The following is a 22829-nucleotide window of genomic DNA, read 5'->3' on the forward strand; positions in this document are numbered from 1 at the left end:
TGATGGAAATATTTCCAACAGCTTTCAGAATTTTATATAAAGCCATTTTCCATAATAGATTATGTAGATCCTACACTGTTTAGCTGAAATTATAAACTTCCTAACATTGAATATTCAGTAGTGTATCAGAGACGTACATCAGCATATTGTATGATAAAGTGCCTCCGTTGTCCATCTGAAAACACAGAAAGGACATATTCACCAGGTTTCCCGTGGCTCTCTCGCACCAAGAAGTCTCCTTGCTGTTTTAACAGCTCCTGGGCTTCTATTCTTGGAATTGCACCATGATACCAGTCTTGCTCAGCCAATGGTTTCTCAGTGGTTGAAATTACATCAAAGAACTTGGGAAAAATATTGAAGAAAAGTGTTACTATAACAGTACAGTTTTAGAGTTCACTCTTACATGAAAAGCATGATAAACAATAATTTCTATATCTGTATCTAGATTATATATTTCTATTAACATACAAAATCAAGGCTCTTACATCTACACAAAAGGCATACTGATCACCTTCTTTTCTATTACCTACAAAATTAATATCTAAAAAGCAGACGTTAATGGAAGCGTTCATAAAGCTATATTTCACTTGGCCTGATATTTTTCCTGAGCCATGTTGACCAACTTTTTCTCACATGTTGTGATGTGCTACTAAAAACAATTCAAAATGAACCATTTCTTTATCCAGACAGAAATTTCTTAGACAAAAAAAAAAAAAACATTAGGAATTGATTTTTGTAAAAGCATTTGAATTGCATAAATTGTTTTCACAGAATTTACCGTTTGCATCCTAAATGAATTAACAGCTCTATGAGACATTTACACTGTAGCACAGAATATACACCCAGCTATAAAGGATGAACTTTAGCATAGAGTTTCTGAAGGCACAAAGATTGTAAGAAATTATTTTCACTAGCTATAAATGAAAGTAAATGAGTTTTAACCTACAATTTCACATATTAATTTTAACAAGCTTGCATTTTTTAAGAAAACACTGAGGAAAACTCTACTTTTTAGGAGCAAAAGATGAACTCCAAGGTACTGTGTTTATCAGCATAATGAACAAGATATTGTTTGGCCAAGAAGGCCATCATACATATCAATTTCACAAACAGTTAAATACACCACAGATCAGAGCTGTCTATGACTGTTAAATGATACTAAGACATTCTCTTTCAGAAATTCCTAAAAGAAAAAATAAGCCTTCAAAATGTTAGAAAATGTTATTTATTTGAACATTTATTGTTCAAAGATGACACGTTTGAATCACCAGAAAACTCAGCTTTAAGAAATCTTAAGGGGCACAGAGTAGCCTTTGCCACAGAAGCACATTTCAACTTGAGAGGAAATGTTTCTAAGGATAAAAGGACAGCTCAGGGTCAATAAACTAGTTCATGGTCTTCATAAAAGAAGGCTACAGAAAAATAAAAAAATCTGACATGCAAGTCATTTTATAGTTTACTAAAGAGGAAGCCACCTGATAATAACATCTGCTTATGTTTGAACTGCATTGGATCTGAGTCACTGTTCAGGCAATCATGATCACGACCCAGAATAAAACATCTTAAAAGCCTTCATGACAGAGAAAGAACTTACAGAAGAGCAACATAGCATTTTAGACATTGCTAACTACTGCATTGTTTATGACACTGACATCAATCTTCCCCCTTTTTAAAAATTTTGGTTAAAGTAGTATTTATTGCTTTAGAAGGAAACAATTAAAATGCTACAAAGTATCCTCTGCTGATTATCTCCTACCTTACATTACCTTTCCTTTTTGTTGTATGCTATGGGGCAATCATAATCAAGGTTGTTTCTTGATGAAAAAAGCAGTAATTATTCACGTTTTGAGTGTTATTAAAATTGCATTATTTTTATGAACAGGTCATCTGACTCTGGCGTATTTTCTGTATGATATAATATTCACCTCACCCTGACTGGCTAGGAAAGAAAACATAACTGAAAGTCCAGAAAAAACAGTACGAATGCAAGATATATAATAATTTTAATACTGATTTCAACTCGGCTTACACCACTTAGTGCTAATGTTTCTACTGCATCTCGTAGTTAGAACTAACTTGTTTAAATACAAGGTTAGTCTTTAAGGAAGATAGAGGAAAATAAACTACCTGCACAGAATTAAATTCCCATCTCTTTTCTTTAAACTCTACTGAGTTTAAATATCTGTAAGTAACTTTACATAACTAATTGGATACCTGAAAGAACCAGTTTACATTTTAGGCCTCAATGTTTTACAATTTCATTTGGAGGAGGAGATTTCTTGCTCATTTGTAGGTACACACAACAGCACTTAAGTGATTCATCAACTTAAATGAAGAAATATTTTTCTAAGATTTTTGTTGTTAATTTGACTGGAATCTAAAAATAAAGAACAGAATCACTCAGAAGAAAAGGAAGTCATGCTGTTGAATTTCTACTCTTCCTCCCAACTGCTCCTTTTTTTGTCTTTTTCCTTCAAGATTTCCATATATTGCCATATTCCATCTATGGGTTATTTGGATGAGATACACCTATATGTCCTTACACACTTCATCACACTTTTCCTTCTGAGAGGAGGGAAATGACCTCATACACTTCATAATGCTCCTTAAGGACCTAGTACTGTCCTCTTTACTTATTCTGAGTCCCCTTCTCTCTCTGTATTTAACAATACATTGAAACAACAGTTTTTCTCCAACAGTAATATGAAGCAGTCCCCTGCTACTGCCCTTATTCAAGACAAAAACTGAACAAACAGCAGTGTATTATTTCTAACTCCAAAAAATCAGATATTCCTGTACTTATATTGTCAATGAAAAGAAAATAATAACGGGAATTATATTTTACTAAACTAACAGCTTACTCAGTATTGTATTTTCATATATATCCTGAACTCAAACTCTGCATACTTCCTTATTTTCCATATGTATGCAAACAAAACATTTAGCCAAGACATTTTTTCTCTCCCGGTGTAAAAGAGGGGCACAGACATAGGTGAGAAAGTAAAGCAATACATTAAGGTTGATAATTGAAGACAATTCCCGATGGAATATCCTGCCTTTAGCCTCAGTGTACCTGCCTCATTCCCACATGCTTATATACCCTATGAAGCCAACATTAATTCCACCTGTTATCCTATAAACAATAGAAAAGTTATACTATAAACAATAACAGTTGTCTGTGCTCAGTTCAAATGCCTCAAGCAGCAAAAAAAAAATAGGCAGAGGGCAGAAGCTGGCAATCATGCTGCAATTCATTCAGACGCTTCATTCAGTTTACTCACAGCACTGCATTACAGGTACATGAAGGTTGCCCTTGTGTTTTCTCTCCTCATTTGATTAAATCTCTGTCTCTTCCTATTATAGAAAACTGGCTTGCATTTTACCCAAGAGAAGCCACCTGAATCCCTAACCTTGCTGTTTTCTCTTCAAAACATACTTTTTTTACCATATTATCTTTTACATTCTCTTTCTGAGAACATGTAAATCATTTAAGTGTCAACACATAATTAACAGTTAAACTCCTAGCTGCTTTTGGAAGTACGTGGTTTCTCTATGACTTTCTTCAGATGACACAAAACCGATTTGTTTTCTCTAATTACACATAAAATTCAACTTCTCCCACCAATTAAATACAGGATATTGTTTTTAGAGTAACACTACATTTAAATCAAGATATGGCTCCACTTCTAAAGTTTTAATACATTTAAAACATATAATATGAAAGCAAGTAGTTAATATCATATTTTTAGACTATACTCTGTCAGAGGATCAGTACCAGTCCTTTTCCTACTCTGCTTTGAGATCTGTTTTTGTACTGGGCTATTTAAAAATAATAACAAAATCATTAATGTATGTTATTATTATTTTATAACACACCTTCAGTAATCACTTCATATACTATGTTGATGGATAGTAAGTTTTAAGCGATAGTTTATACATTTAACAATAACCATGGATATGCTATTGTCAGCAGGAAAAAGCTGAGCAGCTGATGACATTAAGAGCTAAATACTAATTCATGAAGCAAATTTTAGCCATATATTCATGGTTAGCTTTCCTAACACACACAAAATCACTAAATCAAAACACAAAGCAAAACTGAAAATTAATTGGTTTATTTATTCTGACTTTGAAGCTTATTTAAGTGATAGGTAATCAAGAGTACACTTGTTACTCAGATTTTATTTTCCATATCAAATGACCCAATTCCAATCTTAATTCTCCTAAACGTATTCAAAGGCTTCAGCAATCTTACCTAACATATATCTACACCCAGGTGCACATCAATTGCTATGGAATTAGTAGTGATATAAATTGGAATGAAAATCAAGATGAGGCACATACGTTATTTAAAATTACCTTTAATTAAAGCCCATGAAAATTTTGACATTGATTTCCCCTGATTTCAACTTAAATGTTTTATCTTGATCCTCTTGAAATTTTTCTTCTTCCAATTTTTCTCTGGAGCAGGTTTAGGCAGTATTTTTATTTTTATTTTAAAAATTGTAACAAGTTATGTAACACATACAAATAGACAAAGCTGATGTCTATGTCTCACACAAAGAACAGAGGTCACAGCAATATACATTTTAATATGCTTTTATTATTAAATGTTGCATTTTTACATCAAATAGAAGTTTTATAAACCAAAGATCATGATAATGTGGAAATTTTGTTTATCTCCAGGGATATTTTAATATTTTAGCAGGGGGTTTCCTATTACTTTTCAAATATGTCATGCAACTTTCACATTTTTCATTGGAAAAGCCTTCCTGTCCTAATTTTATCTCTATCATATTTATTTTTCCACTACTTTATCACTACATACAATTTTCCTGTGTATACACATGTATATACACATATATGTATACATATATATGCAACTGTAATCTCTTCCACACATTCTGAACACTGTTTAGCTTAAAGTTTAATGGGTCCTTGGATGCAATCCTGCAGCATAAAATAGAAGGTCCATTCATTCTAAAGTTCTCTCAAAAATGTTATTTTGAGCTAATGTTTCAGGTGGCAAGATCACAATTAAAAGGCAATTTTAAAAAGTTTTTAAACTCCTGACAAACATATTTTTGGGTTGCTTAGGGGGAGGTTTGGTAGGTTTTTTTTGTTTCATTATTTTACGGGCCTTTTTGGTTGGAAGGTTTGTGATGATCATGATTCACTAGAGAAAAATACAGCAGGAAGGCTTTCAAGTAAAATCTGCCACCTCCCTAAGGAGATATGCAAGTATTCTAACTAGTCTTGCAAGCTTCTATATCAAAACAGAGGTAATAGAAAAGCAAAAGAAACAAAGGTGATTCTCCATCCATTAGGGAACCTGAACAAAAGCCAACAAGAAGTAAAAGATATTCAACAACCATTTTTAGTGGGGATTCAAGAAAGATGTATAATATCTAATTACTTAAATAGTACCAGTTATTGAGGAAGTAGTAGCAGTAATAGTATTAATAACAATAATAATATACTTATTTACTGGTGCCTTTATGTGAAATATGAGGAATATAACTATTGCAACAATGAGTAAAAGATGCATGACCATCTGAATAGCATAATACACTGTATTTTCAGTAAAAGAGACTCACTGGGAAGAGTACACTTAAAAGCAGAGCACAGTCTGGGAGCTCCAAAGAACATACAAATGATCTTTTTTTCCCTAAAGTGCAACAAGTTGTTCTGACATACTATTACACTACGATATTATCATGTCCACTGATCAACCAGAACAGTGTTTTTACAAAATTATTTTAATATAATTTTTGCCCATGCAGATGGAAATGCATGATGCTTCAGAAAAAAAAAATCCTACTTAAGCTGCAGAAATAACAGAATGTAGTACAAGACTACATTATTGATACTACTTACAGACGATGACCCCAACATGGATTTTGGAGACCTTATAATTCCAGCTATGGAATGACGTATAGTGTCAAATCTTGAGACTTTGTCCTTCTTGTCCTAGGAGAAAAAGCAGTATCTCCAGTGAAAATAAGCAAATTGATATGATAATTGAATTATTGAAGAACATGGAAAGTAGCCTCCTGGATTTTTTCTAAATAAAAGAAAGAAACTGAGCCTCTACTGACAGAAATGAGTAAGTGTCAACATCAGTGGGATTAAGCTAACTGATATCAATTCAACCACAGACAAATTCAATACTTCCTGAAATATTTTGTGCAATTATTTTAAGAATCACTATTGTTAACTATAAAGAAAACTGAAATTCTCTTGTAACCTAAAAACAAAGGACATAATTCTCACTTCTCGTGAAATACCACTTATTTTAAAAGGACACTGATTTGAATCCATATAATTAAAAAAAAGTCCACATAGTAAAGCAAAAACACTTTTTTTGTACATTATCCTTGGTTTTTGTTTTTGTTTTGTTTTGTTTTTTTTCCTTTTATTAATATGTTCTTCTCTAACAATGCACTACTTGTAAATATTAATACCAAGCAGTGAAAGATCCATTTGTCTTCTGGCACTTCTGTAAACCATAGGTGCAGTCACCATATAGATTTTAAATTCTTTAAGAGGGCTCTAACTGGAACACTGAGACAGCCTTTAAGCATCTCTAGTTCAGCATAAGTCAATGTTAATTCCAAGGTGCTCATAACTTGACTTAGTCCAAAATCTGTATGTTTCTTAATCTCTGACTTACTATCAACTCTCAAAATTAGTATCACAGAATCTTTCAGAAGCACAAAAATATGTTTTTAACATTGACAAATTTAGCTTATTGCAAATCACTGCCAGAAACAGCCAAGATATTTTAATGAGTATTTGCAAAGTAATTAAACCAGAAGCAGAGAGGCCACACATTAACAACCTAATTCTCATTAGCTATAGGTTACCTAAAATATAAGAAAATTGTAATGGAGACAGACTACAACTGTTTGTTAGTATTAGAAAGAAAAATTACTTCCAAGTTTTGGGTGTACAGCCTTGACTGAAGAAACTGAAAATCTGAAAATGCAGTAAATGCAGGTTCAGTTCATTCCACAACTTCCAAGTAAGTAACAAAATCTATTAATTCTGTATACAGAACATACCACTGTTTGAAAATGACTCCCAAATACAGTTTAGCTTAGAGGACATAGGTTAAACATTGTCTTAGAAAAATAAATATATTTATTTGGTAGCAAAATTATGCAATGTGCCATAATTTGTATGTGGTAAGAAGAGTGCAAAAACACAGTCAAATAGTCAAAACACTAATAGGGACTTTATTAGTCACTGAAATTCTCGTTAACTATGTGCTCACTTACCCATCAGTAACACTTTTACTCCTTTTATCAGACTCAATTAATATTGTATGCCAACTAATTTTCTTATAATAAAACCTCTGTGCTGAGTTCTGATTTTTTTATAATATTGATGAATTAAACTGGCTACACACATGCACAAAATCTCTAACAATAAAGGGACACAAAGTCTAATTTTGCTTGCATGCTGGATATGGAATGATCCATTCATTTCACACGTCTTCAGAAATGAGCCATGAGATTTAATGGCAATTAAGTGTATACTTCCTATATGACAGGAAAAAATACATTACCAAATGATGCATGAATTTCACTACACTTCCCCTAAACCAACTCAGGAATTACATTTCTATTTTACACTAATAGCATGGGTTTATCTAATGACAACATCAAAGCACACGTAAATTTCTACATTCACCAGTTTTTCCTTATCAAAAAATGTTTTTAACAAAATAGGGGGGTTTTTGACTCAAAGTACCAGAAAGATTCATAGACTGGGCCACCAGAGGACTTTGATAAGCAACACCGAATTATGATATACAGAGGCTAATAGTTACATTAAATAGAATGAGCATTAAAATGCAGATTTAAGGGATAAACTTTGGCTTTGTTCCAAATGTAGCGCATTCCCTGTTCAAATTGCAATACATTTATAAACACTGTGTAGTATTTCATAGCACTTCACCTCTGACATACTGAAACTACTCTGTATCTTGCAGCAAATGAAGACTCACAGTTTATCTGCACAGCAAGCATTATCAAACACATGACAAATGTTAACTGTAGCCTGTACTAAGTTTATTTATTCCATTTAAGCATTTTTTGGGAAATCTGAATAAAGCTGAAGAGCAGCAACAGTAGTCTTTTACTGTTTTGGTTTTTTTTTTTTGTTTTGTTTTTTTTCCCAGTGGCCTGCTGCAGATCACCTTAGAAGAACCATTACATCTTGCAGGAAAAGTTTTCACTAATAATAATATATTCACCACTGTGAAGAGGCTTTTTTACACATATTAGGTATATTTTTTTTTCCTAAACTAGCATAAGAATACAACCTGGAACAGCCCATCTACTTTTAGTAGCATATATCTATATATAATATGTATATATATATGTATATATATAGTCATGTGTATGTGTATGGTTTTATTAGTTAAGTCAGGGTGTTAAGTTTGCTTTCCAAAATAAATACACATCAGAGCTGTCTTTCAGTGATCTCTACCCTAGCCACATTAAATTTTGAAGCTCTCAGCCAAGTTGGTCACAATTTAGCAAAGGATTTAGCACATGAAAGGATTATCTCAGGATATTAGGTTATTTAAAATTTCTGAAGGAAGCTAACTGAGCAGAGACTCTGCGTTCTCAGAAGAAAAGTTCATTATAATTATACATAATACTCATTCCAAAAAACATCAGACATTTGACCAACCAGCACAACCATTCTGGCTATGTAGTCATCACATACACTTCAGACAAACATGTTACTATTTGACTAACAAACTTAAGAAGTAACACTGGAAAGTAATTAAGAATTCTTCATCAAGGGTGCTGTAGAGAGCACTATGGAGTAGTATGCTTGCCAGCATACAACATGCAGCTACTAAAACATATTAGCTGATTCAGTTTCATTTTGGTTTAAATTAATTACTTTCAGAGATATTAACAAAATGGTAGCATGATTTGTCAATTTTTGTATTTTATACTACACCAATTTCATTAAACAGAAAACTAATCTGTGGGCCATAAAATTTAATGCAATGATTGAATTACTGCAGAATAAATTGTAGTTTACTATTAAGAAGCTAGATATGTATGAAAATATATGTTGTCATTAGAGAACATTTTTAATCTATTTTTTTACTGTGTTTAAATGTACCTGTGACACAAGAGCACACCATACAAGGAATTATGAAAAATGCATTGACTGATACTTCCCTTTTGGAACTGGCCATACTTCTAATCAGTCTCCAGAATGAATTAAAATGATTCTCCACCAGTCTTGGGACTGGCAACTAAAATATTGGTCATGAATTTTCTATCCATTGGACTAGTATACCTAGCAAAACTGTTAAAAATCCAACTGCTTACCTTGGAAAGATGCAAGACTGATGAACTTCTATACAGAATACAAACAGCTGTCTTGTTGGTGGGACATCTTGTCATTATCCTCTTTGATAAATAAAGCAAAGCACTACTACTGCTTTTATTTTCAAATAATATAGAAAGGATTTACTAAGACAAATAAGTCTTTTATTGAGAAACTGTCTGACAGCAACTACTTGTAGCCATCAGATTAGAGTGCTCTGTCATATTTCACAAGCAACCCATTTTGGATGCAGCAGTGTTATACTTCTTCTGCCACAAAATAAGGAGTGCTGAAACCCTGTTCCCACTTGTATACACCTCAGCCAGCCTTTTTGTTCCAATTCTCTTTTTCTTTCTTAAAAGTCGAAACAATTACCTCAGCTCTTTTCAAGAGATGTCACAGCATAAGACAACCACTCCAGCACTCTTTAATTTTACTTTCCATTCTTCTCTTCTGATAAGATGCAGAGAAATAAAATAAAGCATAAGAACCCAAAAAGAAGCACAGGATCCAGGCCAGTTGAAAAATGCAAGTGACACACTCTCTGTTTTGCTTAAGGAATTCCTCAGGTGCATCTTTATATATGAGACAGAAATCTGAGCTTCTATGTTTTCTATGTTCACTTTGAGGAACCTTGTGCAACATGATGTCCTGTCCATTTTAATACATTTTCCAGTAGAATTTATCTTCTATGATCATGCACTATAACTGTTAGGGTCTTGTGGACAAAAGTCTCTCTTTTGTCAGACAGACAGTCATGTCACCTGTCAAAATCAGCACAGATCTTAGAGTGCATGAAGAGTAATACAGTACACCCAGAAGTGTGACACAATCAAAATGATAAGCTATATGAATCCTATTCGCAACAGCATTTGGAATGAACACTGTCAAGACAAAGCACCAGGGCAAAAGATGTTGCTTATGTAAGCTTGTATAATGTAAAAGCCCAGAAGAGCTTTTTAGCTGTACAAATCCAGAAAAATGGCTGTATCTTAGATGCTATTACAAAAGAAAAATAATCTATACTCTTTTTAGAAAAGCAAAGAAGTAAGAAGCTGGACAGAGATCTCAGATAAAGACAAAACAGAATTAATGCTTCTGAGGGACAGGCAAATAGTAACACTATCTCTACTGATCAAAGGTAGAAAATTAGCAATAAGAGACATCTTATTGCTAATAACAGACAATGCATCATATAATGAATATTGCTAAAAACACTAGCCAGACATGTACATATAGGTGATATAAATAGGCCAATATTGTAATATTATTCCATTCAAAGGAAGACTGTCTAATGACTCAGATACAAACCATCAGCATGGATACAGAAGTTGAATTTGGGCTTGCAAATTAAATTAGAGAACCTTCACAGGAAATTTAGAGGAGATATGATGAGGACTCTCCAACTGAAAGAGAAAATACTGTCAGAGAAAAGGAAATTTCAATTAGAAAAACATAGCCAGTGATCTCTAACAGATGACCATGATAGTATCATTTCTGAGATTTGGCTTGGGATCTGATCCTCAGAGATTTTGATGAAAACTATTTCAGTACAGTACAAGAGCCCTAAAATAAAACCAGAAGGGACAGATTCCTCATAGCTATTGCAAATGCTATGTTCAATGAACTTACAGATAAAAAAGACATACCAGACAGTATCTGCCAGAGCAATTAAGAGGTTCTCAGTTTTTGTACAGTGTATGTTAGCTTCATTCCTGGTTCGATGATAAAATTTCCCTGATGACAAAGGTACCAGAACAACATTCATCTTAAGTCTTCAAATTTAGATAATGGGGAGAACAAAGAAAATATTTGCTTTTAGAAGGCTATAGATGTTTGACACAAGAATGGAGTTTTGTGATTTATAAGCAAGAATTCTTTAAAGAAGCTTTTGAGAAAATAATTTTCTGAAAATTATCCTCTGCATTAGTCACTTCAGCAGTGGAGATTGAAAGTTATTTAGGAGAAGCCTTAAAAACATGTAATAAACTTAGACCATGACAGTAACTCTGCCCTGTCTATTGATGAGTGGATATACTAACCACAAGATCTTTGTGTGTTCATTTTATAGGTATTATCACATACTAAAGGAGATGTAAATGTTGACGTATATTAAAACCCGATCATATAGAAAAACATGCCTGAAATCTATGATTTGATTTCAGATAAGACTAATCACTTACCTCAAAAGGTTTTTTTTTCCTCATCTACAACAGAACCGAGTACCTCAGAAAGACCACATGTAGAAAATCAGATAAAGAATCATGCTATCTTCAGCAAATGAAACGGGGTATTTTAAACTATTAACATGGCAGTCACACATGGAACGAGCTGCTGGCTGAATATGAGCTGATTATTTGAGCTGAGCAGACCACCTATCTTGAGAGTCCCTTCCCAGGAATTTTAATGTGCATTTTCTTAAGTTTGCTATTGTAGCTATCTAGAACTGGGAGCAGCACTGTATAGAGCCATGAAGATGTAACACAGAGTTATTAAAAACTAAAACATTCAAAGCTAATTAAAAATATCTCAAGTACACAGCAAAACCAATTAAATAACACAGCTATTCAAAAATAGTTTTTTGATAAGGTAACATTTTCTGGTTTAAACACATGTAACACCTTCCAAAGCAGCAGGAATGATGAATAATTGACATATACATATTGTTAAACACTGCACAGGATTTAAGTTAATGTTCCACCTTCTGAATTGCAGGGGTGGCCTGAAAAACAAGATTTCCTGGTGTAAAATTTAACAACAGCTATACTTTCTCAGACCAAAAATATATCCCAAGCCATGCCAGTGGCCTAACAGCCTGTGAGAAAAGGAGAATGGTAATTCTTCAGAGCATATCTTTGACCTCTGAAGACCTGTGGTATAAGATCTGCAGTATAACATCTGCCTTAGTAGCGTAAGATGTGATGTTTTTACATGTAATAGTCATGGAAGGACTTTCCTTCCATAAATTTTTTCAGCTGCCTTCTGAACCTATAAACTATTAAAACCCACTGCTGTAGCATCCAGTTGTGGAACTTAAATTAGATGTTTCTGAAGAATGTGTTTGTTTGTTTACTTTAAATCATCTGCCTGAAACAAAAAAGGCCCAAACAATAGGCCTCAAACCAAGGTTGACTTCTGAGTGAATTCCCTGACCAGTAACCAGCATCTTAGCAGCAGGATGAAGCAATCAGCATCTTACCAGCATGAAATGCAACCACAGGAACAATCCCTGAAAACTGTAAGTAAACAGCTGGAAGTAACTATAAATCCCAAATGTAAAGAAAAACAGAAACTGATCCTGGCCAGATCCAGACATGCCTGAGTGAGGCATGTCAATCTACCAGATATCTCCTGTGCATTTTGTTTAGATCTGTTTGTTAAACTGTATAAAAGCCGGGCCCTCTCACAGCACAGACGGAGACCTCACCTATGAGTGGACGCCCTGTGTAGGACTTCCCAATTGCCGGAAAAGGCTCTCCGACCCTTCGCTGTGACGGGGCTCCCCAGCTGATGCACGAGTCGGGGTGATGGTGAAGTAGGAGGGCAATTGGTGATGTATCTTTCTTAATCACTATAGCTAGCTTTAAATAGTAATGTCTAGGTGCATTACCTTGCTTATTCTTTCTGCTGCTTTAAACTGAAGTAAAATAAGCCTATTTCTTTAGCTTGGTGTCTGTGTCCTTTGTGTTAACGCTGTCAGTTGGCAAAACACTGCCTACTGTGGTTATTCCATGGCCCCTGATTCTTGCTGATGAAGAGACAGTGAACAACCGTTATTGCCTATTCATTTTCTCCACATCACTCAAGATCCAACAAATTGTATACATCTTTATCACAATCCCCTTCAGTCTGCTTTTTCAAGACTGATAAGACCAATCTACTTATTCACTAATCCTGTAGAAGATCTTCCACATATCTATCACTTTGCCTTCCTGAATTCTCCTACATCATTTTTGTAATTTAGTGAGCTGAAAGTAAAAGTGGTTATATGGAGCCACACTCTTGTAGGTGGTACATAGCAAAAGGACAAGCAGCAACAGGAAATTTTCATCGCAAAAAATTCTAGTTAGATACTGAAAAAAAAAATTCATAATGAGGATACTAATCAAATACTAAAACAGGTTGTCCAGAGAGATTTCTACCACTGGAGCTGCTAGAACCTCAACTGCAACAAGGCACTGTTCAGTCTGATATAACATCAAAGACTACTCTAGCAAGAAGCAGGACCAGATGGCCTCCTTGAGATCTCTTCCAATTTAAATTATTCTGCAGTTCTACAGCATTTAGGAATTAGGTGCACATCAGTTCATACAGTGATGTAATGTTTTCTTCTCCATTCTCTGTTCCTTTCTTGAAAATTTCTAGCATGTTTTTTGGTTTTGATCACTAAGTAATCTGGTATCTTCACAAACATTAAGACCTTATTTTGAGTGGTAACTCAGAGTTCATTATTAGTATATCTGAAATCAAGCACTGTTACTACAATCTGGTATGCAGGAATGTAATTGCACAGTATGATGCTAATATTAAAAAAAAAAAAAAAAAAAGGACGTTAAGAATAATATGTATAATTTATCACAAGTCAAGGAATTCACTCAACTATCAAAATATATTTTCTTTATCTCCAAATAAAGTTTTCTGCTCTTTTTTGTACTTATATGCATATGATTACTTATGTACCAAAATCCTAAAGGTGCAACACAGGCTAGCAAGTAATTTTTTTTTTTTTTGTTCAGGGAAACAGCAATAAGAAAGAGCACTAAACAAGAGACTGGTGAACTATTTGGAGACGAAAACCTGAAAGCTTTTGACAGATTTTATTTAGGAAAGCCTCAGATGTCAGCAAACACTCTGTATAAATAGATTAATTTTTTAAAAGGAGTATGAATACTATGATTGAACCTTTGCTTTCTTTTTGAATGACCATCTATCAGAACAGAATGTACAGTTATGTTGTCTCCACTACGTTTTCTATTTTAATTATAATTTCAGAAGCTACATATGAAATGCCAGGGAAATGTCACCTTCATCTTTGAAATTATTAGTAAATCTTCTGAACACACAAATATGTATTAGAGGTCTTTGAGGAAGCAGAGTACCTTTTAATGGGGGCTACCAATAATATTTCCATTAAGATAGTACATTTTGATTATTGTATACTAAACAGGCTTTTATTTAAAAAGAAAAATATCTTGATTTCACCTAATTATCATCAAGAATGTCAACTGTGCTCTAGAGAAGAGGGTGACTAAATGTACTGTACCTAAACCAAGGCACTGAGATCCTCTCCTATAGCTGTTCTTGTGAAATGAAAAAGTAGCCAGACAAAAGCTTCTGCAAGGCAGACAGAGAGGCCCCAGAAATTCAGCAAGGAATTTCTGCTTTGTTTAATGAATGTATCTATACATCACTAAGTCTTAATATATCTCCCTCCACCAATTGCATAATGATGCCAAATAAAGGAGAATTATTTCAATAAAGGCAATTTAACAAATCAGTTCAGCCTTCTGAAAGCTTAGAGTCAAATTTAGAATTAATACTTTTTTTTAAAAAATTACGTTTAAATGCCATTACCTTATGTAACTGGGGATATGTAACAGGGAAAATGAAGGCTTCTGCCCTACAAAAACCTCAGGATGGTATGTAAATGTTCAGATATTAATTGTTTCACTAATTTCAGGAGCACTGCTATTAATCAATAATACAATTATTAACAGAATGTACAAATATTGTATTAATTCATATACTATCACTTTACTAGTTTCAAGTAATCAAAAATGGTCAAATTTCAGTCAAAAATTATGATATTTCAGTCAAATTTCAGCACTTGATATAGCTGAAAAGGAAGTACCTGCTCATAACATGATTATTCTCCTCCTTGGTTGTCATTGCCACATGACATTAAGAGATCCCCAAATTTACACACAAGGCCTCTCTTTCTACAGTTCTGTGTAAGTTTGTGAAGTTGCAGTGGGAGAACATAGAACAGGCTACATTGAGTGCTTCTACTTGTATTGCAGTACCTAATGTTCACAAAAGCAAGAAAACCTACACCTTCTCACATCCTCTGCCAGCTCATCATCCAAAAAAAATGATGAACTACCTGATCATCAAAGTCAGTATCTGCCAGGACAAAATCTTGCTCAACATTCAGACTGTGCCACTGCTCAAGAAAACCAAGAACCAAAAAAAAGCCAAAGAGCAGTGAATGATCTACTGCCACAAGTACTCTCCCTGTTTCCAAACATTTTCATCTTCCTAATCCAGATACAATTATTAGCCTAGAAATCAGCGTTTATGGGTTGGCAGTTACATATACACTAAAGACATCAGAATAATCAAGCAGTGAATCAGTAAGTCTTCATGAATGTGACTTGCAATTTCAAAAATAGAACCATAAATTTAAAAACAACAAAGCTCAAAATATGTTAGAGAAGAAATGTTAAGAGATCACAAAACATGCAAAGCAAACTGACTGTGAGGAAATTTTGTATTTCCATCATCTAAACATTACAGTTTGTCAGGCAGCTATGAAAGCACATGCTTTATTAGCTAGAAATGCATGTGCATCTAGAAATCATTTGAAGTTAACAATTCTCAGGAGTATTTTTGATGCAAAAAGGCTAGTTTTATTCTGTACTTTATTACTGTATACCTTCAGCTGAAATAGTTTCAGGTGTGTATGGCCCAAATTCTACAGAAGAACAGAAAAATACAGTAGCGCCAATACTGCTGTCCCAGAGTTGAAATCAAGATCAACACTAGAGCTGTCATTTACAATGATGAAGTCTTCAATGTGAAATATGTTTTAAAATTCATTATACACATGCATAAACTTACACACAGAGATTGATCTTGCCATCCCCCTTTCAAGTTAAAAAACAAAAACCAAACTCTGAGCCAGAAAGAAAACTCTTGATAAGGTAATGGAAGAAATTGATTTCTTCTAAATACACACATGCTGAATTACTAGTATTTGGAAAACTTCATTTCTATTTGACTAAATTGTGATAAAACATCAACTGATCCATTTTCCTCCACCAAAGGCGGACATTAGTGTAGAAAATAAATTCTATGTCCTGAACTTTCCATACACTCATTTTTCCAGAAAAAAAATATAAAGGCAGACAGTGGTTTTGGCACTTGTTAACAAATGACAGTATTTCATAATCGCACTTCCTCGACTGAATGGTAAAGTTTTAGGTGGCCAGTAACTTTTTAAAAAGTTAACATCTAACCCTTCAAACTTGTATTACTTAAGGACTAACAGAACTTCATTACAACCACTGACATAATAAAAAGAGGTAGAATCATCCCTGCTGACCTATGTTCAAGACAGCCATCAAAATAGGTCAATTTTAACAGAGGAAAAACTTGGTGAAAGATGTCTATATGGGCTAATAACACAAAACCACAGGTGAACCTCTAGGCTACATTTCATATGAGGCATGAACAATTTTAAAGTGCAGAGGGCTGAAGTACCAAACTACACATATGGTGTACCACACAACAAACTCAGCAAAATAAACATATATAAATACAACTTCCAGGAAATTTTATGTGATGATCTGGACTGTTGAATATAAAAAGCATTGCACAAAATGGCAAAAAAAAAAAAGAAACTAAATTCCTAATGGTGTCTGCAACAGCCATTGTTTCCTTACTTGAGCTAATGAAGATCACCCAGAGTTATCACAAACACGTTGGTGAATCCCTGGAAAGCAGCGTACATGCCAAAGAGTGCCACGTGGAACTAGCAATTATCTTTACTAACCACAAACTTAAAATAACAGTAATAGGTTTGCCAGAAATCTATGTATACTTACATACCCTGCAGACTGAGAAACACAAACCATTCTGTCCTCATTACCAGCAAAAATCTGTGTTCTGGTCATTTTAAACCTCAAAAAGTCCAGACAGGAAGGAATCCACATTTCAGCAAGGCACAAAGCATTGTTTTCAATCCTTTTTTCCTGATCTGCACTGGCAAAACTCTTCCAGTCCCACTGACTACAATGGCATCAGTATACAGACGAAACATGATCTCATGCAGCAAATCTTTCTGGCAGTGTGTAGGGAGGGGATTAGAAGGCAGTAAAAAGAAAAATTACAGCTATAAACTACAAGCACGTGAATTACTGCTGCCATGGAGGCTAGTCAAAAGATGTTCCAGAAAAATACAGGGAATATAGAGTAACGGTAAGGAATCAATGAGAAAGACAGTTTGGGGGTTTCTTCCTAGAGATACTGAAAACACAGTTTCACCTGTCCTCAACTCAAGCAAAGGTTCCGTCCAAAATGAGATTTTGTAAGGAGAACTGCATCTCTTTAGTGTTCAGCATTTTATATCCAAAGGAGAAGACATGGATGGACAACTGAAACAACTAACTGGATGTTGTACCAGCTGCACAAAGTACTGAAGCTATGGGAGCAACTAGTCTGTGCACCAGCCAGTAAAGCAGAGCACTGTGCCAACTGGTGGTTATGCAGCCCAAAAGATATCCAAATACAGTATTTATAAACACAGCATGAACTGAATACAGCATGCTGCTAGTGACCGTGCTTAGTATATAGGTCAATTACTTTAGTTAGAATGCACTATTCAGTAACAAAAGGATTTACATAGTCTTTCCAGATCTCATTAAATATACGTTCAAAAAGCTGTCATTTGGATTTGGTTGCTTTTTAGATACACACATTAATGCCTGTTAAAGAAATGTGTCTGACAAATCTAGTGGTAAAGTCCAGATTTTAAGTATTTAAGCCCAAGAAAGTCTAGTCCCTGGAAAAGGATTAGAGGCACTGAAGCAGCTTTACCCTGAAGTGCCAACAACTGCAAGAGGAACAGTGGCCAGAAGTCAACATGTAAGGAACAGAGAACAAGAACATCCTCTCTATACTGCATGACCTTGAAAATTACAAGTAACCATATGACCTTTCAGGCTTTACAAGACACAAAGAACTAAACATTAAATAGCTGTAGACTCACAGGCTGTAGTTCCAATCCAACTTGAGTACAGATCCATGCCAACCTACAGAAGACAGTAGTCCATCACAGGGGGAGGCTCACAGTTTTCCCCTAACCTCAAAGGAAGTTCCTAGAGGCCTGTGAAGAATCTGGTCTCCCCAGTCACCCACCACATGAACTCACCAGAGACACATTGGCTGTAAATTTATTATCATACTGTTCTGACTGGTTTAAGGTAACATTTGTTGGATTCTACTCTCTCCACACCACCACCCAAAAACTGGCACATAACAACAAAGATCCCTCTTATGACTCACTGGTTGGTTCCAGTTGAGCCAATGACTGGCTTTAATGAAGCCATCCTGGCAAATGCTACATCAAGTGACATGAAATAGCATTACATGTTATGTGATCAGACAGGATGTAAAGCCTTTTTCTTCCCCCAATAAACAGCATTATTAAATATGGACTGTTAATTGCATCCTGTTTTTAAAATCATACTGTGAGAGGATGCATTTGTTTTATCACAGTATGAGGAGTTAGCACCAAACAGCTTCAGTTACATGGAACACAACAGGTTCTTAGCCAGATCCACATTTACATTAACTGTATTAAAGAATAAAACTGATTCTTTCTTGACCAGAAAGATTTTGCAGTACAACTAGATTCAAATGTGATCAGGTATTTCTGTTTGACAGCTAGCACTGTCAAAACATGATGTTTGCTTTTGGTTTTCACAGATCCCTGCATCAGTTTATTAACAAAATCAGCTTGCATATTAATAGATAAAATGACAGAGCAACTCTGTGACAGCTGCAGCACACAGCTGTAGCAGCATATCTTAGGTAGGCTTAACCAGTAATCTTTGTAGGGTGTCAATTTAAAATTAAGCTTTTATTTCTATAAATAATGTATACTGACATAACTACTGGAAATATAGTAGTATTACTGTTCAGAACAGACATGTATAATACACAAATACCCACTACTTTTTCAAATAAGGGAAACAGCAAACCAACATAGTATTAGACATTTTTTACACATTAAGCAAACAACACCACAAGTATCTGCCAATTTAAACAACAGAAGAACAAAAATGCAAACCCAATAAATAGGCAGTGTTCAAATTGTACTCTGAGTAAAGCCTATGGTCCATTGAACTCATGCCATGCCTCAGATCACAGATATATAAATCATAAACACAAACAAGACTATTCTGAAAATACAGACATCAAGGAGGAAAGATTCAGTGTGCAAGTCTCAGTAATAGTACCAGAGATTTCAATCCTATCCAAGGTGAAGTTCATAAATTGCATCCAGCACAATGAGCCAAAATCAATTAGGTAGCATTTCTCCTGCAGAATTACAAAAAGACTTTTAAGTTGTTATCCTCAGAGGTCAACTGAGGTAGTATTTCACATATTTCAGTCATTAGTCATTAAAAGGGGACTGTCCAATCAAAGGTTTTCTTCTCAAAGTCCATCAGTAGTACCTACTGGGCATTCTCAAGCTGCTTGTCAAATCAAAGACCAGCCTTCTCTGTTACAGAATAAACTTATTTCGCTCCCCTCGCAAACTAATCGATAATTTTTACAGATTATGGATATAGTTATATATGACTCAATGCATCAACTTAATAAGTATGTTCAAGAAAGTCACCGCGATTATACTTCAGTCATCTTGGTTGAAAATCCCTATTTCCACACTAATTTTCATCGCATATTATAAAGCTACATTTCATTATCACACTGTTCCTGAACACTTCAATACCAAAATTAAATTGTAGGTACAACCATCCATAAAAACAGTGTTAGTTTACAAATTATATATATATAAATCCTACAGACTGAACAGATCAACCACACAAAAGCACACAAGCACGTGAAGTGGACCAAAACCTTCTAGTACACAGCCACAGCTTTGGATACTATCATAGCAGCTCTCAGTAGAGCTCTCCTAACAACTTTAGCACCCTTAAAGAGGATGTTTCCCCAACAAGAACAGCTTTAGATGAAAACAGTCACACTTTTCAAAAAGCTACTTCATTACTCCATACAAAAATCACCTGAAGACAAATCATCCCTCCATTAATGGTACTTATGTAGTTGTCACACATTACTGTAGCCTGGAGCTTGCATCTGTGATCACTAAACTAGAACAATTACACTGAAACGAGATCCTATTCGGTCGGAAACGCTAACAATTCCCAGCTGCAGGTTTGTCTTTTTGTCCTCCCCATAGAGGTAACTACAACTCCCCTTTATGCTATAGTGGCAGCTAACTTTTACAGCAAACTTGTTATCAAAAGAAAATTGAATCTATATCAGCTGTTCTAAACCTTCATTTTCCTTGAAGATTGTGGCTTCTCTTTCAGACTAATGAAAGACTTGTGTAACTAAAAGTTTCTCTTTCTTTTAACCCTGAAGGTACTTTTTAAACCTTTTTTTTTAATTTATTTTTAGCAGAACTCTCTGAATATATCTTCCCTTGCTTAAAAATAGTACAAAATTCACATCCTGTTTTAGTACAATGGTATAATCAACCTCAGTGTAATGCAGGCTCAGTCATATCAGCTTCTCCTGTACTGCAACATTCTCTGCTAATCCAGAATTAGTTCAGTATAACAATTAACAAGTTCAACTATTGTAGAGAGCTGATAGCACAGCAAATGAAAACTTCAGGTTACCAAGATACAGAAATTGTCAAGCATCTCATTTTAGCCCTCTTGCCCCAATACAGCCAAGTTTCCATTTCTCTCTCCTACCTACATATCTGTTTTCATTTTTATCACAGTCACTAAGTAAATGCTAAGTATAGGATTCCAGAGTGAGAGGATTTAAATTATGTTATCCATTGTGAAAGTCCACATTGTCACAAAGTTTTGGCAAAACTAGGTAAATTTAAATTAAAGGGGGAATGACAGAAGTTTATATTACATACAAACCCAAACATTTTATTTTATTTCATCTTAGTACTTGAAGCCAACATCTGGAAATAAAACAAGTAACTCTGAGGCACATCAAAACCACACATTTGCAGATATATCACCTAATTCTTTAAATTGTTAAGCTGCGACACTTGTATCCTGTATTTTTCTTGATTATACTATTTATGTTTCAATTTAGCACCCAATGGATCACTGCGGCAACATGTGATAAAGGCAAAGCCACAGTCTCATGGAAATATTCTCTGTCGTGTAACACTGACAACTTGTAAAACAGCCCATGCATCTTGACATTGTCAAGTTGGCTCCATTTTCTCATTCCTTCATTCAAATGTCTACAGAGTAACAAATTAAAGCAGTTATTTCATTCATTCAGCAAGCAAGCGTCTATCAAAATATCAATGTTAGGCTCCTGAGGCCACCGATAAGCTTCAGTGGCCCTGATTTCAGCTCAGACCTGGGCACCAAGTTCTGGCCTGAGATGTATCTTAGATACCCATCTCCAGTTTTGTCTCTGGCCCTGCTTCCTGGATGGATCCTTCATACGTACACTGTAGCTTTCTCCAGCCCTGTGTTTGCTCCTATGACCTGGAGACTTTGGACACACATTATACTGTTGTAGCCTTCTCTTCAGCCCTGTCTCTGACCCCTTCTCCTTTTGCTCTGCTGTGTTGGGTTTGTGTGTGTGGGGATGGTTTTGGTAGCAGAGGAGGGGACTACAGCAGTCACTGAGAAGCTTCTTGAAGCTCCCCCAGCTCCAAGTCGGACCCACCTCTGGCCAGGGCTGAGCCAATTAGCAATAGTGGCTGTGCCTCTGAGATGACGTATTTAAGAAGGGGAACCTGGGAGGAGGAGTGGGAGTTGTGAGGGAGACAGACACCTGTGCAGACACTGAGATCAGTGGAAGAAAGGAGGAGGAGGAGGAGCAGGGGGGAGGTGGGCCAGAGCAGAGATCCCCTCTGCAGCCCATGGTGAGATGACAGGCTGTGCCTCTGCAGCCCATGGAGGTCACCAGTGGAGCAGATGCCCACCTGCAGTCTGTGGAGGACCCCACACCAGAGCAAGTGGCTGAGCCTGAAGAAGGCTGGGACTCCAAGGGAAGCCCTTGCTGTTGTAGTTCAGTACTGGGAGGATTGAAATGTGTAGTAGGGACCCACATTGGAGCAGTTTGGGAAGAGCTGTAGCCAATAGCAAGGACTCATGTCAGAAAAGGTTTGTGGAGGACTGCCTCCCATGAGAGGGACCCTACACTGGAGCAAGAGAAGAAATCGAGGAGTCCTCCCCCTGAGGAGGAAGGAGCAGTGGGACTGACCACAGCCACTATACCCAGCCCCACCTACACTGCTGGCAGAGAGGAGGTAGAGAAATTGAGAGGAAAACTGAGCCCAGGAAGAAGGTGGGATGGGGGGAAGGTGTTTTTAAGATGTGGTTATACTTCCTACTGTCCTACTCTGTCTGTTAGTGTCTGGATCAAATTTATGTTCTTTCTCTTCCCCTAATGAGTCTGCCTTTTGCGTGTGACCACAATGGGTGAGTCACCCCTCCTTGTCCTTATCT

The 22829-nt window shown here is 35.5% G+C and overlaps 1 protein-coding gene across 6 annotated transcripts in view; it reads right to left on the bottom strand.

Annotated features, from left to right (window-relative positions):
* Positions 1 to 22829, bottom strand: part of FER (FER tyrosine kinase) — a 196971-nt gene that overhangs the window by 99756 nt on the left and 74386 nt on the right. For 5 of the 6 annotated variants that reach the window (XM_032984034.2, XM_042787613.1, XM_042787615.1 and 2 more), the window contains 2 exons: positions 5878 to 5970; positions 138 to 341 (listed from right to left, as the gene is read on the bottom strand). In XM_032984034.2, coding sequence (XP_032839925.1) covers positions 138 to 341; positions 5878 to 5970 — 297 coding nt within the window. The remainder of the gene's footprint in view (positions 1 to 137; positions 342 to 5877; positions 5971 to 22829) is intronic. The other variant, XM_042787616.1, reaches the window with a different exon arrangement.

This window comes from Tyto alba, unplaced genomic scaffold (assembly GCF_018691265.1).
Source record: "Tyto alba isolate M040663 unplaced genomic scaffold, T.alba_DEE_v4.0 Super-Scaffold_13, whole genome shotgun sequence".
In the NCBI taxonomy this organism is placed as follows: domain Eukaryota; kingdom Metazoa; phylum Chordata; class Aves; order Strigiformes; family Tytonidae; genus Tyto; species Tyto alba.